Source organism: Belonocnema kinseyi, chromosome 3 (assembly GCF_010883055.1).
Source record: "Belonocnema kinseyi isolate 2016_QV_RU_SX_M_011 chromosome 3, B_treatae_v1, whole genome shotgun sequence".
Classification (NCBI taxonomy): domain Eukaryota; kingdom Metazoa; phylum Arthropoda; class Insecta; order Hymenoptera; family Cynipidae; genus Belonocnema; species Belonocnema kinseyi.
In genome coordinates, this window is record NC_046659.1 from 56,284,566 (window position 1) to 56,306,094 (window position 21,529).

Genomic DNA, 21,529 nt, shown 5'->3' on the forward strand with positions numbered 1-21,529 from the left:
ATAAAAAGCTGCAGATGATGATGAGGAAGCGACATTAAAACCAAACGCGAAGAGCAGACATCTTCTGAGAGATGATCGCGATGTCAGGACAAGGAGAAACTTTGAAATTCAGGTTCCTCCAATGATCCAAGATCTGGCTGAAATGGATGCCTCCCTTAGTGAGGATATCTCGGAGGAGTCCAACCTCTGGACCATTAATTGTTGAGTTTACGGTCCTGCGAGAGCTTTGGCTGATTAAAATCGAAGAGTGAAAGCGATGATGTATCAAAAGACCAAAAGACGCTTGCTTCAACTGAACAAGAGGATTGGATGGGTAAGACAGAATGCGTCCCATGTTCAGTTTGTGGTTGACTACATAACATCTGGTAGACCGTTCACGTAAAGCGTGCGTAACTTCGCCCAAGAACTGAGGACCTACAATCACACTGAACAAGTCAAAGCTGTTGACAATCAAGCAGCACGTTTTCGAAAAAATGCTGGTGTTAAGGAGAGGTAAAGAGGAGGATTTAGAACAGGGAGAGTTCATTCAGGAAGAATAAACAGTTCTTGTTCACGCCTCTTTAGTGATCTTCCTGAGGGGCATCTCACTAAAAAAATCACGAATTATTCCGTCAGAAATCAGATCGGAATCTGTATGAATTTTGTTAAAGCAATGTATGTCATAAAAATCCAAGTAGGAAGTCGTCAATGAACGCACGAATTCGTGAAATCGTTTCAACAAAATGGAAAATTCGTACGCGTCCAATGATTTTTGATGGGAATTGTTAAGTATTCGCAGCAGTCCGTAAGAACTCCAAGTGGAATCGCAGGGAATCATTGGGATTCATGGTAGAATTCGTATCGAATTCGAGCAGTCTTCTATGATCATTGGAGTCCCGGTAACGTCCGCGCGATCAGACAAATCTCTGACCTACGCAGTATGCATGGTTAGCAGCTGTTCGCCACTCATCAAAAACTTCGTTATTTCTCGCCGATGCTGCACTTCATTATTTAATCTATAGTTCTTTTCATACTAATAAATAATGAATGAATAATTGAAATAATTGAATTGAATGAATGAATTGTCAATCTCAGATAAGACAGATGAAAAAAAATTCAAGATTGACTAATCAATGATTTGAGTAATGAATTAATACAGTCAATAGTAAGAAAAATAATATCGAAAGATAATTTTAGAAAATATGAATTTTCAATTTTTATGTACCTTTATTAGAATTATAAAACATATCTCAAACGTGTGATACCTAGAATGTATGATCTCGTGATCGTAGGAATAAACGATTGATCATGAAAAATAGCTTGACGAACGAATAACAGAAGCAGCATCCACGTTAATTTTAACAGAATTTTGAATCTAATAGGAAGTAATTTTTTGTAGCCGGACTCTTTCTGATTGGTATTACAAACACGACAGTGATAATAAATTTCGCAAGTACAAAAATAAGAACGCTGATTATGAAAGGTAAATCCAGATAATTCTGAATTATCTGAACAACGGTTGCTGCGTGCCGTTTTGTCATGTTATACTTATATTAAACTAGTATACAATAAAAAAATAATTGAGAACAGACAAAAAGGGAATTTTTCGTGGTTCTTATTGTTTCCAGCCGAAAAGCTGATGCGAAAGTTTTACACTAAAAAAAAAGTTCTAGTTAAATTACTCGACGCGCTTGGTAAAAAAATTTCTAGGTATTTTAATCCGAAATTATGGTTAATATTACTAGAAAATTCTAGTTGATGAACTCTGGTTGATTTGTTCTGGTTAAAACTATAATGGTTAATATTTCTGGTAACAGAAGTGTCGCAATCATGTGTCGATTTCCAGAAATCTATCTTTTGTCTCATGTCATTTAAGTGTATGCGTCGATTGAAGATTTGGCGTAAATTCCCAATTCTCGAACAATCGCGATTTGTTAAATTATATTTTTAGTTATATAAGTATAAATAATTATAGTGAAGCGTGAATTTAGTTGTGTTATAAGAAGAAATTTCGCGTTATCTGTCTTAATACCAGTGCTACAGGAATACTTCCAAACTAAGCACATAGTTTTTGGGTGTCTGAAAAATATTCTCGAAAATATTAATTATTTATAATATTTATTATTACATATATTCATATATAGATTATAGAGACGAAATTTTAGTGAAGCAAAACATAGTTGCTGCACTTTGTTGTCGGAAAATTTTTTTAAATTATTTTTTTTTTTGGGAATATGTAACATGTGGTTCATGCAAGTTCAGAGGGGTTAGGAAGACTCCATGAAGGTATAAGAGTATCGAAATTCGAAAATCGATGCCTACCAGAATATCTGGTTGAGCTTACCAAAACATCTGGTTGAGTTTACCAGAATATCTGGTTATGTTGACCACAACGTTGTGTTCGTAAGATACCAGAAAACTGTCTAGCAAATATTTCTGGTTAACCTTACCAGAACTTCTAGATACATTAACCCCAATTTCTGGTAACATTAAATAGAAAATTTTTAACCAGAAACTTCTTATACTTTCAACCACAATTTATAGTAAGGACATATTTAACACTCTATTCTAGTTAATGCCGCCTTGCAATTATTACGCTTTTGACTTGCATGTGAGTTCATTATTACATTAATTTTGTTGCAGAACATTTTGCTCCAGCGAGCATTTGACTCTCGAGATCATAATGATCTGTCCATTCGGATCAATTTGATCTTATTTTTTGACTGAACAAAATGGCATCTTGGCTTGACTTCATACATGATCCCGAATCAGATCATTATGATCTCAAAAGTCGATCATTCACTCAACCTGATCAAAATGTTATTGAAATCGTTATCATTTTAATTGCATATCAAAATGATATTGATTTCGGTATCACTTTGGAATTATTATTTTTTACTGTGGAGCGTGTATTGCACACGCTGAGTAACTAGAACATATACTATCCGAGTGTGTCACTCACGCGGGAACAACGTATCTATCTACAGGCATAATGTGGCCCTAAGAGTGTTTATTGCCGTCTTTGTCGCTCGCACGGTGTAGGCCGCGACCATGCTCTGCCAAACGCTCCGAGAGAGATAGAGTCAATTGTCCAAAACAAGAAGTGCCGAATTTTCTGGTATTTTGATTTAGGGATAACAGCATCCGTTGCACACTCGAGGTCTGGTGTCGTTCTTCAAGACTTCGAGAAACGAACTATATTCGTGATCGAATTCTCGGCTCAGGGCGACTACAACATCACTGCCATATAGAAGGAAAAGGAGGAGAGGTGTCAAGACTTTAAAAGGGAGCTGCGACGACTGTACGCATAATATTCAATTAAAGTAATTGTTCTTGTAATCGGTGTTCTCGGAGATGCGAAATCATCACTGGCTCGTAATCTTAAAGCCATACCCGCGTGCCAAAAATATACCAAATCACTTGCGAGATAGATGCGGAAAGCTATCATCCTTGGGTCGCTTCGTGTTCACAAGACACACGAGGGTTTCGCCGGCCTGCCGTTGTAATTTCAGCGTGCTCTGTGGTCATAGGTGTGATTTACCGTGGTGCTACTAGGATATTACTGAGACGTTACTGACTATATATACAGGGTGGCCACGCTGGGGCTTACGAAAATGTATGCAACCCCGCATACACTCCCATAAGAATAGCATTAGCGTGTAAGTAGGGTTGCATACTTTTTGGTAAGCCTCAGCGTGTCCACCCTCTACACACACACACACACACGCACATATATATAATATAATTAATATGCAAATTAAACAGAAGTTTCGATATTGTGACAAACTTATTACTTCCACTATAATTATCGTGTAGCAAATTATAGATTTAGTTTTCTGGTAGCACAAAGTGAGCTTTCTGAGCAATTTGTCTCTAAACTGCGACGGATAACTACCAGGAACCACTACTAGATTTAGAATCAATCTTATAAACAGACTTACATTACGATTTGTACTTCGAATGATATTGTTCTGGGTAAAAAGGAAATGCAAGAGTTTCGCGAAGAAGGAAGGGATGTAGCGTTGTACGAACCTACAATGGATTCTCGGACTTGGAAACATAATTTTCTTCGACACATTGATGCAATCCCGTGTGCGTGACTTCATATACTATACTTCTTCTACTATTTTCAAACAGATATCCGGTCACGTAGTACCATCCTGCACAGAATAATTTTACGCCGAGCTTTCTTGCAAAATCTACGCAATCGTTGTAGAACTTGCTTTGCTTCAATATAATTTTCTGGATCAAAGTGGCTTGTACATTACCTGCAACAAAAACAAACATTTAGTTCATTTAGGTTAAAATTAAACAATATGAATCAATTATTTAAAAGTCTAGTACAAATATAAATAACAACTTTTATGAACCTGCTTAATGTACTGAAAGTTCAAATGAACTAAATTTGTTCTTGACTGCTTTTTACATTCACACCTCAGTAAGAAGGTATTTGTTTTATGTGAAAAATGAATTTCGTAGATTCCATCAAATATTGACGTTTTATGGTCCCCTGAGTCAGAAAAAATAGTTTTTACGTAGTCTGCTTGTCTGTCGTCGTCGCTCTCGTATGTATACTGGATAGCTTTTGAAAGACTAATCGGATTGGATTGTGCTTTGGCACAATTTTAAAGGGTGCAAAAAAAGGACATTTTCGTTAGTCAGTGATTTTAAATAAAAGTTTTGCAAGTTAAAGCATTTTGAAAATTTTTGAGTATTGTTTTCATGATTTTATTCCTGAAAAAAAACATTAAAATTAAAAAATAAAATTTTGGAATAAACGACGAAAGCTACGATGAAAACAACTATACCAAAGTTATTCACCCAAAAAAGAGCTACAGATTTGATTTTTAATATTTTTTGATACGATCTGTAGTTTTTGTTTCGTCGTGAAAAATAAAAATAACAATAAAAAATAAAATTTTTGGAAAAACGACGCAATGTAAAAAAAAAAGAAAAGACAAAATTCGTACACTAAAAAAAAAAAAATAATAAAATATCTGCCCGCTTACGGGCACATTCTCATCGTGCACTGGGCGCGCGGCTCACAATTTTGAGCGCGCCTAAGGCGCGCGACAGTTGGTTCTCGCGCTTCGCGCTCGATAATATATTTATCTCGCGTCTGGTGCTCGATAATGTATTTACCTCGTGCGTCGCGCTCGATAATGCACATTCTCATCACGTATCTCGTGCTTCGCACTCGAGTTTATCCAGGAAATTTTATATTATTCCCATAAATGTATATTATTGTAATTCGTAACTTGCATTGGTATTAAAACAGACGAAATTTCATTATCCCGTTTAAAAAATGCGCATTCTTAAGAAAAAATTTGGTTATTCAACGTTTTATTGCAACTTTTGTCGTTTTTCCATAAACTGAATTTGCTCATTTCCAATGTTTTCTTTATGATTTGAACTTTACACATAAATTTTTTTCAAGTACTATGAATAACTATACACAGAATTTTTGAATCATGAAAAAATGTATACTTAAAAATGTTCAAAATGGGCTCACTTGAAGTATTTTTACCCAAAATGTCTGACTAACGAACTTGGCATTTAGCTTAGGACACTAAAACGTGTACTAAAAGCCAATAAAATAGATTAATTTTTTTCAAAAGTTATCGTGCTCACAGACAGAAAAGCAGACATAAAGACAAACATAACGACAGACAGACATACAAATATACACATTCGTAAACACCTGTTTTTCGGATTCAGGGGGTCTCAAAACGTGGACTTTTTGACAAAAACTAGAGAGGTCAAATTTTATACAAATCTAATACCTTCTCTGATGAGAATGTAAAAATGTTTTGTCACGAATAATTTTTTGATAGTTCTCTTTTTAGTTTAAATCATGAAAAAATGGCATCAAAAACATGAAAAGTTAAATTTTTTGAAATCCCAAATACGAGACGAAAAAGAAATTAAAAGACAAAAGTTATGATAATAATGTGCCCACGCAGCGGGCACATTTTTTTTGCTAAGCATCCTATCAAAAAGTGGTTGATTAAAAATTTGTAGATCTTTTTCAAATGCACAATTTTTGTGAATTTATCTTTTATCGTATTTTGCACAGTTTGGTCGAAAAATGTAATTTTTAGATTTTTCATTATTTTGTATGCTGTCAAAATTTGAATTTTTGTTTTTTCAAGAAAACTAAAAAAGTTGTTATGATGACCTCGTAGGGCATTCAAAAAGCAACATTTTTCTTCTCTTGACTTCTTTTCATATCGCGCGTTATTTGGCATAAAATGTTCATTTTCGTGTGTTTTTTGGAATTTTGTAAATGCTGTAACTCTGGTAACTTTTGATTTTTTGAAAAAAGTCATTAGGATAAATTGTTCAACTTTTTGAATACTATGAATAACCGTACAGATAATTTTTGAATTTTGAAAAAAGTGGTCTAAAAAATATTCTAAATGTGCCCACTTTTATGAATTTTTATCCAAAATGGGTTGCTAACGAACTTGACCTTTAGTTAAGGACACTAAACGAGTGTACCAAAGGGCAATCTAATATATTAATTTTTTCGAAAGTTATCGTGTTCACAGACAGACATATAGATATACATTTAATACCTTCTCGGATGAGAATGTAAAAATTTGTTGTGAAATATCCTTGAAATACCAATGTATCTTATGAATTGTAATAATACAAATGCATTGAACTGATACATTTTTCATGGTAACTGAAAATTGAAATAAGTGCAAAATTAGGAACAAATATTAATGCAATCATGAGCAGTAACATTTTTACATTATTTTGCAATATCTCAATAAGCAGTCCCATATCCAGGTAGAAAAGTTCGCATTCTTGTCAAAATCGAGTGGGAAGCACGAAATACGTAATTAGAATGTGTTCATTAAAGTCGAATGAGCTTTAAAAAAAGAGACTTCACAATCAGTAAATTAAAATTGTCGATTCTTGACCTTTAATTTAAAAAGGCGCTCAGCCCAGGCGCACTGAGAAAAAAATTAATAATTGCAACAAAATCATTTTGTTGAGCAGTTTTTGTTGTCAGTGCAAAATTTTGGTTGTTAGCACAACATTATTTTGTTAAGGACCATATATTTTGTTGTTCTGAGCAAATTTTCGTTGAGCCAACAAAACTATTTAGTTAGACCAACAAAATATGCAACCGCGCATGCGAAATCGTTCAGGGGATCACGTGCACGCGTGATTCAGTTCATTTCCATTATGGCGGATAATACCGGTGAAGTCGCGTTTTCCGTTATCTTGATACAAGGAGTGCGATCTGCAATGCCTGATCCGCACCTTTAAAGTAAGAATCCAACTCTTAACCTAAAATGTATACGTAAACGCAAGTTTTAAAACGTTGATACTTGTGAATAGCTCGTAAATAAAATAGTTTAATTGTCTATTTATCGCAGAGAGTATACAACTTTATATTTTTTTTCTTAGAGCACGTTATTCATCAAGATGCGTTTGAGGACAATATACAAGGATTTCCCGATTATTCAATCTGTATATTTAATATTTCAATTCCATACCTTTAATCATTTATCTGTAATTTATGGTATTTTTTATAACAATGATATGGCGATTTTGTGCTCTCAAAACTTGAATCAGTTGTAGAAAAAACTTTTTTTTAGCAAAGATATTCGCTAATTATATCAATTGAAATTTGAACTGACTTTTATTTCTGAGTAACTTATTTCGATCACTGAATATAATTAGATAAATTAACTTCTATTATTTAATGAAATTTATCGAATTATATGTTGTTTTGAAATGAAACTTGAAATGAAACTATTTTGTTAAGACACAAAAAAATTTATTTAAGACCATAAAATGATTTGTTTGACCTTACAAAAGTATTTTATTAGGGTAACCAACAAATTTTGTTAAACGAACAAAATATTGTATTGGGGTGACAAAAGAATTTCATTCACTGAACAAAAAAATTTGGCTATGCTAACAAAACTGTTTTGTTTAGTCAACAAAAGGTCTCAACAAAAATAATTTGTTGGCTCAACAAAATAGTTTTGTTGCACGAAGAGAAACAAAATGATTCTGTTATGGCAAAAAAATGTTTGTTGTTCCAGCCAAACAGTTTTCTCAGTGCGCGCTCAAACTTGCGATCGAAACGAGCCGCGCACGATGAGTTTGAAAATAAGTATAAAGATACTAACCTGCATGGCCGCGATTATATATGTTATATATATTGTCATATTATCATGATACATCAGTAATCATTACACGGAGAAAAATGAATGCTTAAATGTAGATGTTCAAAAGGTAAGATTGTAGCACCTAAGATGCAGATATTCATGCCAAACGTTTGCTATCTTTTCGAGATGCTAGGCGTGAAAATATTTGTATGTTAAACTGAAACGCATTCAGATGTTAAATCCGTTGAAGCGCATGCGCATAGCGCAATGGAATTTCACGACTATATTTGACGGCTATGTATTTTTAATATTACAATCATGGAATATTACAATTTTGGAACATTTCCAAAGAATCAAAATTAGCTATCCTTAGATAAAATTGGATAACGATTTTTTTCTGCCTAAAGGAGGGAACAATGATCTTAAGTTTCATTTTGAATTAAAAATATTGAACATAACCTGAACTTGACTGAATTTACCATCTGATTGACATTTCATACCCTTTATCTTTTTTTCATTCGTAGACATAACCATACATGTAATATCTCGGATATTTCAGTTGAACATTTTGGTGTTAGAGAGTAACATCTCACTTTTTAAGATCTACAGTTGTTCAATTTGAACATCGAGATTGTTGTCCTATAGTTAAAAATAAAATATGTTAACCCTTAACATCTAGATGTTAGGTTTGAACATAGGCACACAACTACATCACTTGTTTGGGCGTTAACACTAGTGTTGTCGTCGAGCGAAGCCCCGACGTTTTCAAGGCGAGACAAGACGAGCCTTACGTGCTGTTTTGAATTGATCGTCTTGTGTCTTCCTTGAAAATGCCGAGGCCTCGAAGTGCGAGGCCTTGCCTTGCTTGGACTTTTCTTGCCACCTTGAGTTTGCACTGCCCGATGTAGGAAAATCAGCATTGAATGAAAACACTGTCCTGATAGTAGAGCTAGGCTCTACTCGTCCTGACCCTTCTCAGCGTTTACCGAAAATCCCGTAATCTGAGACGCCAGCCTCCCCGGCCCTTCTCAGCAGGCGTTTCTTTTCTGTAAGCTGGACGAATATACGCATCCATTTTTTTTAAATTTTTGAAGTAACGATATTTTAAATATAATATTTGGAATCTGAAAGTTTTCACGATTTCCGGGATATGTAATGTGTCTAAAAAAGTTGAAAAATTGAATACGCTTAATGTATAAAGCAGACGTAATCCATCTCAAATCAAACAGCTCCTAGTTTCTTGCTTGAAGTGACAGAATTCTCGGGGCCCAAATAAGTTTTTTAATAAAATTAGGCGCCACATATTTTTCCAATTGATTAAAAAAAAATTCTGAAGAACTTGTGCGCATTTTAATTGTGTGCTTTGTACTTCAAAAAAAGCATCATCTTTTCTTTAAGCATCTATAACGTTTGGCCTAATGGACACAATTCTCGTGCGTTTTTTATTATAATATAATTTAAAGTCTTCTTCCGTAATCCAACGGAAAAATGTGAATTTTTGTAAAATTAATACAAAGGGGGCGGTTTTTTCTGGAAAAAATAAAAGTCGATCTTCTAAAAAAATCCCCCCTTACATGTTTGCCATTTTTTTTAAATTTATACTTGCATTACAAACATGTATGAAAAAAATTAATTGAGTAACACATTTTTTTGGAAAAATGATAAAAAACCAGTTTTGGAAAAAATTATATAAAATTTTTTTAAAAGAAGTTCTGTAAGCCACAGGAAAAATGTGAAAAAATTTTAATTAATGCAATGGGGGCGATTTTTTCTGAAAATAAATAAAGTCGATCTTCTAAAAAAATCTCCATTACATTGTTTGTCAATTTATTTTGAATGTGTACTTTCATAAAAAAACTAATTGAATAACAAGTTTTTGCGAAAAAATGATAAAAAACTAGTTTTGGAAAAAATTATAAAAAAATTTTTTTAAAAGAAGTTCTGTAAGTCACAGGAAAAATGTGAAAAAATTTTAATTAATGCAATGGGGGCGATTTTTTCTGAAAATAAATAAAGTCGATCTTCTAAAAAAATCTCCTATTACATTGTTTGTCAATTTATTTTGAATGTGTACTTTCATAAAAAAACTAATTGAATAACAAGTTTTTGCGAAAAAATGATAAAAAACTAGTTTTGGAAAAAAATATAAAAAAATTTGGTTAAAAAAAATTTGAAAAAAATGGTTTAAAACAAAAATTTCATTAAAAATTATTGTAGGAAAAAAATTTTATTAACAAAGAATTACTAAAAAAAATTGTATGAAAAACAATTTTGGATAAAATTTGTATGGAAGAAAAATTTTGGAAAAAATTTTTTGAAATAATTTATTTTTAAGTTAAAAAAAATTGAAAGAATTGAAAAAAATATTATTAATTAGTTTTTGTTGTTACTAATTATAATTTTTTATTACAAATTATTTCTTAAATATTAAAATGAAGTAATATCTATTACTACAACATGGGGTTTTTGTAATTACTCGCATCTACAATCATCCTATGAGACCTTTAATTTATTAGTCTATCGCAGGTGGTTCGAAAATATCCACATCTGCTGGCGGAAACTCAAGCCCCCAAGACAAAGCCAAGGCAAGGCCTTGAAATTTGTCCGCCTTGTTTTGCCTCGAAACGCGAGGCCTCGCGCTATCCTTCCTTGCGTTCCAAGACTTTTTCCTTGCCATTCCTCTTCTCGAACGGCAACACTAGTTAGCACTCAAATACTTTAAAAAGAATTTTCATTATGTAAGAAATTACAAATGTTCCGTTTTAAATGACAATATTTTAGAAGAAACGGAACAATACCAATGTTCTGATCTGAACTATAGAAAACGAAACCCAACACGTCGATTTAGCGCCAGAAAGAAATTCCCGCTGCGCAAGAACTCTCTCATTGCGCGCTACGCTCGTTTTTGTGCGTTTAATGTGCACGGAGAAAAGTGTATGGTCCTAATATCCATAAATAATTATGTAACAACCACAAAAAAGTACAATATTGGCCAACTGCAACTGTGGTTCCTACAATCACATAGCTGTTTGTATAAGAGACTAGTCATAAGGTCTATATACTGTTTGGTCAAGACTGAATCTATTTTTAATCAAGCAGGTCCTAAAATTATAATTGCAGAATTTCTTGGGGACGCAATATGTTGTTTTTTAGAGGATACTAGGCGATACGTATTTTTCCAATATGTGGAAAAAATTGTCTGAAATTATGCCAGAAAATCTTACATTTCTTTAAATTTTGCCCAAATTTTTCCTTGATTCTGCATTGTTTAGACACTGTTAAGATCCCAGTATGTCAGCCCTTTACTGAAGGATGACCCTGCGTTACGTGTTTTGGTGCAGGCTGAATGCGCATGTATGCGCATCAATCAGAAATGGATCAGATCCAAACACTGTGGTTGTGCCAGCTACAATCCTGCAGCTGAAAATTTGTAGTTGTGACAACCATATCATGAGATTACCCAAATATTCGAAAAAGAAGTGGCACCAATTAAGCGAGGATGAGATAGAAATAACGTAGTAGTTACCAACACTGGAGATAAAAGCGTGTAACTGTAACCATACCACTTTTCTCCGTGCCTGCATTTCGACTAGATTTTTTCAAGTATCATAAATATAGTAACTTAAATCCAAAAACTGATTTGAATCTTAAACCCCTAATGAACTAAAGTCATAAATTGGAGAAACTGTTTTTCAATCTGTTGTTAAAGACGATGCTCAAAGAACCTATATAACGCTCGATAATGGGGAACCTCGCGCTTCGCGCTCGGATATTTATTCTTTGCATTTGTAATGCTTAAATCAAACTTTATTAAAAATATCTCTTTTAGATGGCAGTATTTAAACGCGTCTTCATATTCTGAATTGTCTACTTAATTCAATACAGTCAAAGATTAGGTTTTTCAAAGCTCTGTAGGCTTTGAGGCACACATTTTTATCGTGACTCTCGCGCTGAGCGCTTGATTTCCGCAGACATTTGTAAATAAGTTTTGTTCAATCTTTTTGCTTTCTCGTGACTTTCGTCGTTTTTCCATACATTTTTTTTATTTTATTTTTTTTTATTTTCAATGTTATATTTCACGAATAAAACAAAAAAAACGCGTCTTATCAAGTAGTGATTCTTAACGAAATTGTAGATCTTTTTTGGGAAGACAATTTTTGTTAATTAATCTTTTTTCGTATCCTACATAGTTTGACGACAAAATGGAATTTTTGATTTTTAATTATTCCTTTTGCAATCAAAATTTTAATGTTTGATTTTTCAAGAAAATTCAAAACTCTGTTACGATAATCTTATAGGGCTTTCAAAAACAAATGTTTTTCTTTTCTTGACTTTTTTTCACATCGTGCGTTTTTTGGCTTAAAATTTTGATTTTCGTATGATTTAAAATTTTTTTAAAAAACTATAACTCTGAGAATTTTCTTTTTATCGAGTCATTAGGATAAATTGTTTGCCCTTTATAATACTATAAATATCCGCCCATAGAATTTTCAAATTCAGAAAAAAATGGTCTAAAATTTTTTCAAAATGCGCCCACTTTTTGAATTTTTATCAAAAATGGTTGGTTGACGAACTTGTCATTTCTTTTAGGACCTAAAAAAAGTGTGCCAAAGACGGATTTGATCCGTTCATTTTTTCGAGAATTATCGTGTTTACGGACGGACAGACAGACAGACGACATCGTAAAAACTTTATTTTCGGATTCAGGGGGTCTCCAAACGTGGAGATCCGTTGAAAAACTGTAGTGTAAAGTTTCAGACAATTCTAATACTTTCTCCATCATAAATGATGAGAATGTAAAAAATCGAAGTATTTTTTTAACTTACTAAACAGAGATATTAGGTCATATACTTTGATTCCACATTAGGTCAAAGCTCGGTTCTAAGTCAAATCTACAAAAATTTGTAGCTAGTTTGAAAAAGAGATTGTAAATCTTTTGATTGCAATTTAGAAATATGCCAATATATGTGGTAACCTTTACTTGGTTATTAATTATCTAGACATTTTTAAATGTGTGTCTAATCGAAAAATGTCATTAAGATAATTTGTAAATTTGGTTAAAATCCACGAAAAACCACGATTGAAACATACGGATCTTTAAAAAATGCATAATTTTGAAAATGACGTAACTTTTAGAATTTTGGTCAAACCGAAAATTTCATTGGGTTGATTTCGAAATATATTTGATATCAAGCAAAAATGTAGATTGGAATTTCTTAATCTATAAAAAAAATAGTTTTTTTCTTAATTTTAAAATGTTGAATAGCATATAACTTTTTTAATTTGTATGGAATTTAAAAATGTCATCAGGATAATTTGCAACTCTTTTATCATCTACCAGAAACGTAAACAAAGATTTCTAAAACTCTTTTAAAAACTTTGAACTAATTTCATCAAAGTCTATGGCCTAATATCTCTGTTTGATAAATTAAAAAAAATCTGATATTTTTTCATTGACATTATTACAAAAAACATGTCTACTTCTTATATTTCGTTCCACTTTTTGTACATACTTTTTTTAAAAAGAGAACCGTCTGCATTAATTAATTGTCGAGCGCAAGCATCGAAATCAGAATGTAAGTCAAAACCGCAGGTGCTTTGTGAACCGTCAATAAAAACAAATTAAAAAACAATTTCAGTCAAATTTATAACTGTGGTTCATCACTGTTTTAAATCACAGATTGCGATTTGAGTTACTATATTTTTAAGATTTCAAAAAAATGGTAGCGTGGCGCGCAATGACAATGTACTCGCACAGCGGGCACATTTTTTACATAAAAAATGTTCATTTTCCAAAAAAATCACAGCCGCTAACTTTTTTATTTTTTTATTTTCGAAAGCGTGTAAAATCCAGAATAAAAAAAATACAGTTGTTCCAAAAAAATTAGCACCCGGAAAAAATGCAAATTTTGGCATCCAGCCTAAGAGATTGTATAATGCCAAATGGAAAATTCACACCAAACTTCATACTTTTGTAACATTTGGAGAAAAATTCAAGTGTATCATTTAAACTATAGAAATAAATGTTTAAATTGATTCTAAATGAATTCTAGAAAGTGTTAATCAATTGCTAAAACTTAGTTGAAAAATTTGGAACATTAGAGAGAATTCCTGAAAAACAAAAGAAATATATCAAAGAACTTGGGAAAAAGCTAAAAGAGCTGAGATTTTATGAGCATCAATCCATGAGAATCGGGCTCAGACAAACTCATCATTGACGGCGGTGTGCCACCTCTCTGAGAGTCGTTAATGGTGGCGTGGGTTTTACTAAGAAATCTCTAGCTGAGTGAGTCTCCAAGCGGAAATGGCGTAAATGTCGAATTAACAAGTGGGAAGTGGGAATTGGGCAGACAGCACGGCGCGCATTACGAGTAATGGATAGCTGGCATACCTAACGCTGAATACACAGAGAATCCAATAATCGACTACTAAACGAGTCTCTTGAAATGCTGCCACAGTCAATATATTATTAATAACATTCTCACACAGAATAAATGATTAAGCTTATCTTTTTTCATTAATAGATTATGCTCGCTCTAACACGAAAGTAATACACGTGTGAGCGTCAGATTGAAGGTAAAGCGATGCATATTTTTAATCCACTTCACTGAAATATGAATATATGGATAACAAAGAAAAATTTCTAGTATCTAAACCTTTTTTACTTATGTGAGTAAAGGCTACCTGTAGAATACATTTTTTTTCTTAACATTTTATAATTAATTTTGTTTTGTAAATAACTATATAAATATATTGATAATTAATTTATCAAATTTTTGCATCCTGCAATATATTTTGAAATTTGTAGGTAAATATTTATTTGCCTTCATAATTGTAGGCATTTTATTTAAGAATAATCCAAACAAATAAGATTATTAATTTTATTTTTTATGTAACCCAAAATTATTTTTTAAAAATATTTTTCTGAGCAAAGATCTTTTGGGAATGATGCCAACTTTTTAATTGTTGAACTATAGCATCGAAAGCACAATAAACTGAGAAAACTTTTAGGTAGAGAGTCATAAGTATAATTGGAAAGGTTAGAGAATAATCGAAACATAAATATCACGTTTCTTGGAAAACAATTTAAGAAAGACTGAAATAATGTTTCAAATTCACTGAAGGAGGAATTTGAAAGCTCATTGGAAAGCTGTCTAATTGAAACAAATTTGTATAATTTTTATGAAAACTATAATACGTAGTTCGAATTCATTCAGGGAGTCAACTAATTTTTTGACTACCAAATTACTGGTTATTTCTCGGCTCGGTATTTCCCAGGTTCTAGATACCAAATCTTCCCTTGCTAGAAGCAAGAATAACATATATTTAACGGAAGGTTTTCATATATGTATTTTGAAGTATTGTGATATCTTATAATATTAAAAAAATATTTTTGTATTTTTTGGTGTCGAGTTAAAATGAATACAATTAGATTACAATTGCTTTAGTCATTTCGGCATACGATGGTGATTTTCTTCATTTAATCATTCAGAAAATTTGTTTACACATAATATGGAAAATGCAATGCAATTTCGTTGTATCATTATTTAAGCAGATTTGATTAACATGGCAGATACTGCTTTTTCTAGCAATATCTTTGGTCAACTATTTTTGGTATTCTAATTGGTAAATAAGTCTTATACATCATTTTCAATGTATTTGGTGTTCGCGATAAGCCGATTGATTTATAATTTGTTGAAATCTGTACAAGTTTTAAATTATATTTGAGAACTGACGAATTTTCAACAAAAAAGTTAATCTTAAAACAAATAGTTGAATTTTCCATCAAGTAGATGGCTTTTCTACCAAAAATGACGAATTTTTAACCAAATAGTTCCATTTTTAACCAAAAAGTTCAACTTTCAGTCGGTAAATGCGAAATTTACAAACGAAAAAAAATCATTTTCAACTAATTAACTTGAGTTTTTCAGAAAAAGATCAATTTTCAACCAAGCATATTAATTTTCTAACCAAACAAACAAATTTTAACAAAATGTAACAACTTTGAACTAAAAAGAAAAAATGGAATAGTTAAATTTTCAGTTAAAAAATAATTTCCTTAAAAAACATAACTAACAAAAAATAATACATTTTCTACAAATTACAGTTGAATTCAACGTAAAAAGTCAAATTTTTAAAAAAGAGACGAATCCTCAATCAACCAAGTTCATTTTCAACCCACCAATTCCATTTTTAAGTGAAACGGCGAAATTCCTATACGAAGAAAAGAATTTCCAAACATCTTTTAAACTTTAAACTTTTAATCTTTAAAAAACACTTTTTCGCACAATGTGTGAAAAAGAATGTTTCCTACAATTTTTTTAAATTTCACATAAATTTCTAAATTCTATCCTTCTAAAATCTTATATAATTAGAAAAATTCCCCTAAAATATTGCGGATTCTCAGATGACAGTTTTGGAAATCTTGTGAAATGTTTTAAAACATTCTCTTAAAACTAATTTTTAAAAATAAAACTCATTAAAAATTTTCCCAAAAATTGTGAGAAAATCTTTTGATTCTCTTGAAATCTTTTAAAATTCACATTTTCTAAAAGTTTAAATGTAATTGCCAGCTCGAATTTTGTTTTATCGGTTAATTCCCAGTGTTCCCCGGTTTTATTTTAATTTCCGACCATTTCCCGGTTTTCCTAGTTAGTAGAAACCCTGTCATTATATGCAGAAATAAACCCGTTCAGACAGGTTGGAGTTTCAATTATATATTTTAAGTGAAGTTTTATTAAATTACAAATGTATTTTTAAATTATTGTTTTCATTTGTGAATTAATATATGACTAAGTTTTGAATATATTTACTTCTGTGTTAGTCATAACTCTGAAGAATGAATTATTTTCTTCATATTTTGTATTAAATTATTTTATTTTATAAGTAATTATTGATAGTTCCTTGAAACACTGCAATGAATTTGAAAATGTAGGTATTAGGTCAATTATAATACAAATAAAGATGTGGGAAAGAGAACGAAGAAACTGCTATTTAAAATTAAAATGCTCGATGAAGCGGCTTTCCCGAGAATTTGAAAATTAAGAGACAAGATATAATTTTTAATTTAGTAAAACGGTCTCTGAGTTAAAATACGTCTGCCCTGAAATAAAACCTACAATTCTGTACTTGTCTCGAAGACGCATCCTCTGTAATCAGCTGTGCAAAGGCTGACACACGATATCATGGAATTCACCGTGGCCCAATTAAACTACATTAGACTACACTGTCACTCAGAAGATGATAACCAGGCAGCTTTAGGCTTGGTGCTACGCATGCTTCGTACTAATTTTTTGTATTCTACAATATGCAATCAACATTTCATTGTTTGCACTCCTATTTCAAGCCTATTATTTCATTTCAATAAATTGTATTATTATTTTAAGCATTATAATTGATTGCTTACGTCATCCAGCGAATTAAAGTTCATTACTTATTTCAATTAAAACTAAACTACATTAGAAACAAATACGATTAATATTGGCTTAGGTTTGTGTACACGCATTTCAAAATATTCTCTTTTTTCTCTCGAAGTACTTTTTTTAGTAATACTGATTCTATTTTGTTCTCCATGCAGGAAATCTGGCCACAGCGAGGGTACATGCTCATCGCACGCAACGCGTGCGGTTTGAAAGCACTTAGGGCGCGCACTGTTGGTTCTTGCGCTTCGCGCTTGATAATATATTTGTCTCGCACTACGCGCTCGGTCTTTGTATTTCCCCCACATTTGTGCGCAGGTCTTTTAAAATCAAGTGTTAAATTATCGACAACTGTAATTTGGTAATTGTGAATTCTCTTTTGTTAAAGCTCTTTCGGATTTAATGATTCTGACCACGTATCTCGTGCTTCGCACTCGAGTTTGTCGAAAATGCGAACTTTTCTACAGTGTGTTTAACTTTATTATATCAAATGTATATTATATTTATTTCTGCACCTTTGTCTGTGACTGCTTATATTCAGATATTATTAAACAAAGTACTCCTTTTATTTTTAATGAATACTGTAACATTTGTTTCTTATTTTGAATTCAATTTAATTCTCAGCTACCCTGAAAAATGTATCAATTCAATAAGTTTATATGATTACAATTCATAACATGCATTGTTATTGAAACAACCCAGGCGGAAAAATTATATATAGTTTATATATAGTGTGAAGTTTTATATATAATAATAATTTGTTTTATGCAAAAAATGTATTCAAAAAAGTGAATATTATATATAGTATACTTCAGACTATATATAAACTATATATAATATTTACACCTGGGAAAAGTACATTCATTGTCTTCTTTTTATAATGAAAAAAGTCCGCATTCTAGTAAAAGAAAATTTGTTATTTAACATTTTATTTCAAATTGTGTCGTTTTTCCAGACATTTTATTTGGCTTATTTTCAATGTTATTTTTGACGATTTAAATTAAAAATACGCATCTTAGCGTAAGGCAGTTCTAAACAAATTTTTAGAAACATATAATTTAGGAGAAAAATTTTGTTAAATAAAATTTTATTGTAGCAAGCGTCCTTTTCCAAAAAGATAATTTTTTTATTTTTAATATATTTTTATGACAAGAGTATATAACAAAGGTTTAGATATTTTTTGGTTGAACAAACTTTCTTCTTTTCATTTTTTTCGTATCTTGTCTTTTTTCCAAACATTTAATTTATTTTTTTTTATCCTACTTTTTACGATTAAAAGAAATCCTACTCGCCTTTTCTAAAAATGTTTAATAACAAATCAGTATATCCTTTTTGGGTGAACTACTCTTGTCCATTAACTATTTTTTCGTACCTTGTGACCTTTTCATATAAATTAAATTTTTTGTTTTGAACGTTATTTTCTACGATTAAAACAAAGACTACGCTTCCTATTAAAAAATGATTGATGATAAATTCGGATGAGTTTTCACTCTTTTTTGGAAGAGCAACTTTTTTCTATTAATTTTTTTCATAGCTTATGTCCTCCATTCAAAAATTTAATTTTTTTATTTTTAATGTTGTTTTTCACCAATAAAACAAAACCTACGCATCCCATCACAAAATGATCCATAACAAAATTTGAGGCTTTTTTTTAACTGAACAATTTTTGTCTTATTTTTTCCCGTAGCTTGTGCCATTTGTCCAAAAATGTAATTTTTCATGTTTAATGTTATTTTTTTACGAATAAAACAAAAACTACGTGTAATATAGAAGTAATTTGTAACAAAGTAGATTTTTTTGTAGTTTGACCGCAAAATAGAATTTTTGATTTTTCATTATCTGTTGTGCGATCAAAATTTGAATTTTCGATTTTTCGAAAAAATTAAAAGAGCTGTTATGGTAATCTTGTAGGGCGGTCAAAAAGCAAGGTTTTCCGTCTCTTTATTTTTTACATTCTCATCAGAGAAGGTATTAGATTTGTGTAAAATTTGACCCCTCCCCACAGTTTTTGTCAAATGTCCACGTTTAGAGACCCCCTGAATCCGAAAAACAGGTTTTTACGAATGTGTCTGTCTGTCTATATGTATGTCTGTCTGCGAACACAATACTTTTGAAAAAATTAATCTATTAGATTGCCCTTTGGTACACTCGTTTAGTGTCCTAAACGAAAGGTCAAGTTCGTTAGCCAGTCATTTCGGATGAAAATTCAAAAAGTGGGCACATTTTGAATATTTTTGACACCACTTTTTTCAAACTTCAAAAAGTCTCTGTATGGTTATTCATAGTATTCAAAAAATCGAGCAATTTATTCTAATGACTTTTTTCAAAAAATCAAAAATTACCAGAGTTACAGCATTTCCAAAATTCCAAAAAACACACGAAAATGAACATTTTATGCCAAATAACGCGCGATATGAAAAAAAGTCAAGAGGAAAAATGTTGCTTTTTAAATGCCCTACGAGATTGTCATAACAACTTTTTGAATTTTTTTGAAAAATCGAAAATTCAAATTTTGACCGCATACGAAATAATGAAAAATCCAAACATTACATTTTTCGGCCAAACGACTGTGCAAAATACTGTAAAAGATAAATATACAAAAATTGTGCATTTGAAAAGGTCTACAAATTTGTTATTAGCCACTTTTTGATAGGACGCGCAGTTTTGGCCTTAATCATGATAAACGTCATTAACATTAAAATATAAAAAAAGCTTTCACGAACTGTGATGATGGAATTTTAGAGAAAACAACGAAATATCTGTCACGAGGGCGCAGGAGTCGAGGCAATGACGCCACATATTTTGTGCGTTAAAATTTAAAAGCGTTAAAAGAAAATTTAAAAATTCTACGGAGAATATGGAGCTTTAAAGCAGACATAGGTAAAACTAAAGAATATAGAGACAAGACCTTCAATGTAGGAGCTGAAGCTTATACAGAAGCAAAATAGAAAAAAAAAAATATCTTCAAGAGTGGCTACGTAGGAGCTAGTAGAATAAACAGCCGCAAAGTAGGGACAATATGATAATTTGACTCGGGTTCTTACCACAACTTTTGTTTTTTAATTTCTTTTTCGCCTCATGTGTGGGGTTCCAAAAAATTTAACTTTTTATGTTTTTTATACTATTTTTTTATGATTTAAACTAAAAACAGAACTATCAAAAAATTATTCGTGAAAAATAAATCATTTTTACATTCTCATCAGAGAAGGTATTAGATTTGTATCAAATTTGACCTCCCTAATTTTTGTCAAAAGGTCCACGTTTTGAGACACACGACATAAGCTAAGCCAAATTAAATAGATAACATTTTTTCACCGAAGGTAGAGCAAACAAATTTTTATAAATGGTTTTTTTCACATTCTCATCAAAGAAGGTACTAGATATGTGTAAAATTTAACAACCCGCCCCCTCCCCTCAGTTTTTGTCAAATGTCCACGTTTTGAAACACCCTAAATCCGGAAAATAAGTTTTTACGAATGCGTCTGTCTGTCGGTCTGTATGTATTTATGCCTGTCTGTCTGTCAGCACGATAACTTTTGAAAAAATAATGCTATTAGATTGGCCTCTAGTACACTCTTTAAGTGGCCTAAGCTGAAGGTTAGGTTCGTTAGCCAGCCATCATGGATATACATTCAAAAAGTGTGCGCCTCTTGAATATTTTTGAGACCGTTTTTTTTTAATTCAAGAATTCTCTGTACGGTTATTCATAGTATTTAAAAAGTCGAACAATTTATCTAATGGCTTTTTTCATAAAATAAAAAATTATGAGACTTATAGCATTTGAAAAATTTCAAAAACCACACGAAAATGAACCTTTTAAGCCAATTAACGGACTATATGGAAAAATGGCAAGAGAAGAAAAAGTTTGATTTCTAAATGCCCTAGAAGATTATCATAACAACCTTTTGAATTTTCTTGAATAATGGAAAATCCAAAAGTTACATTTTTTCATGCAACATTTGACAGTATTTCAAATATTCTCAAATATAATAATGCATT

At 31.5% G+C, this 21,529-nt stretch overlaps 1 protein-coding gene across 5 annotated transcripts in view; it reads right to left on the reverse strand.

Moving 5' to 3' along the window:
- LOC117169422 (protein decapentaplegic) overlaps window positions 1–21,529 on the reverse strand; it is a 208,222-nt gene that overhangs the window by 49,602 nt on the left and 137,091 nt on the right. For 4 of the 5 annotated variants that reach the window (XM_033355793.1, XM_033355795.1, XM_033355792.1 and 1 more), the window contains one exon: window positions 4,012–4,247. The exons of the other annotated variant lie outside the window; for it this stretch is intronic. In XM_033355793.1, the coding sequence (XP_033211684.1) occupies window positions 4,012–4,057 (46 nt within the window). In that variant the 5' untranslated portion in view covers window positions 4,058–4,247. The remainder of the gene's footprint in view (window positions 1–4,011; window positions 4,248–21,529) is intronic. 5 annotated transcript variants of the gene reach the window in all.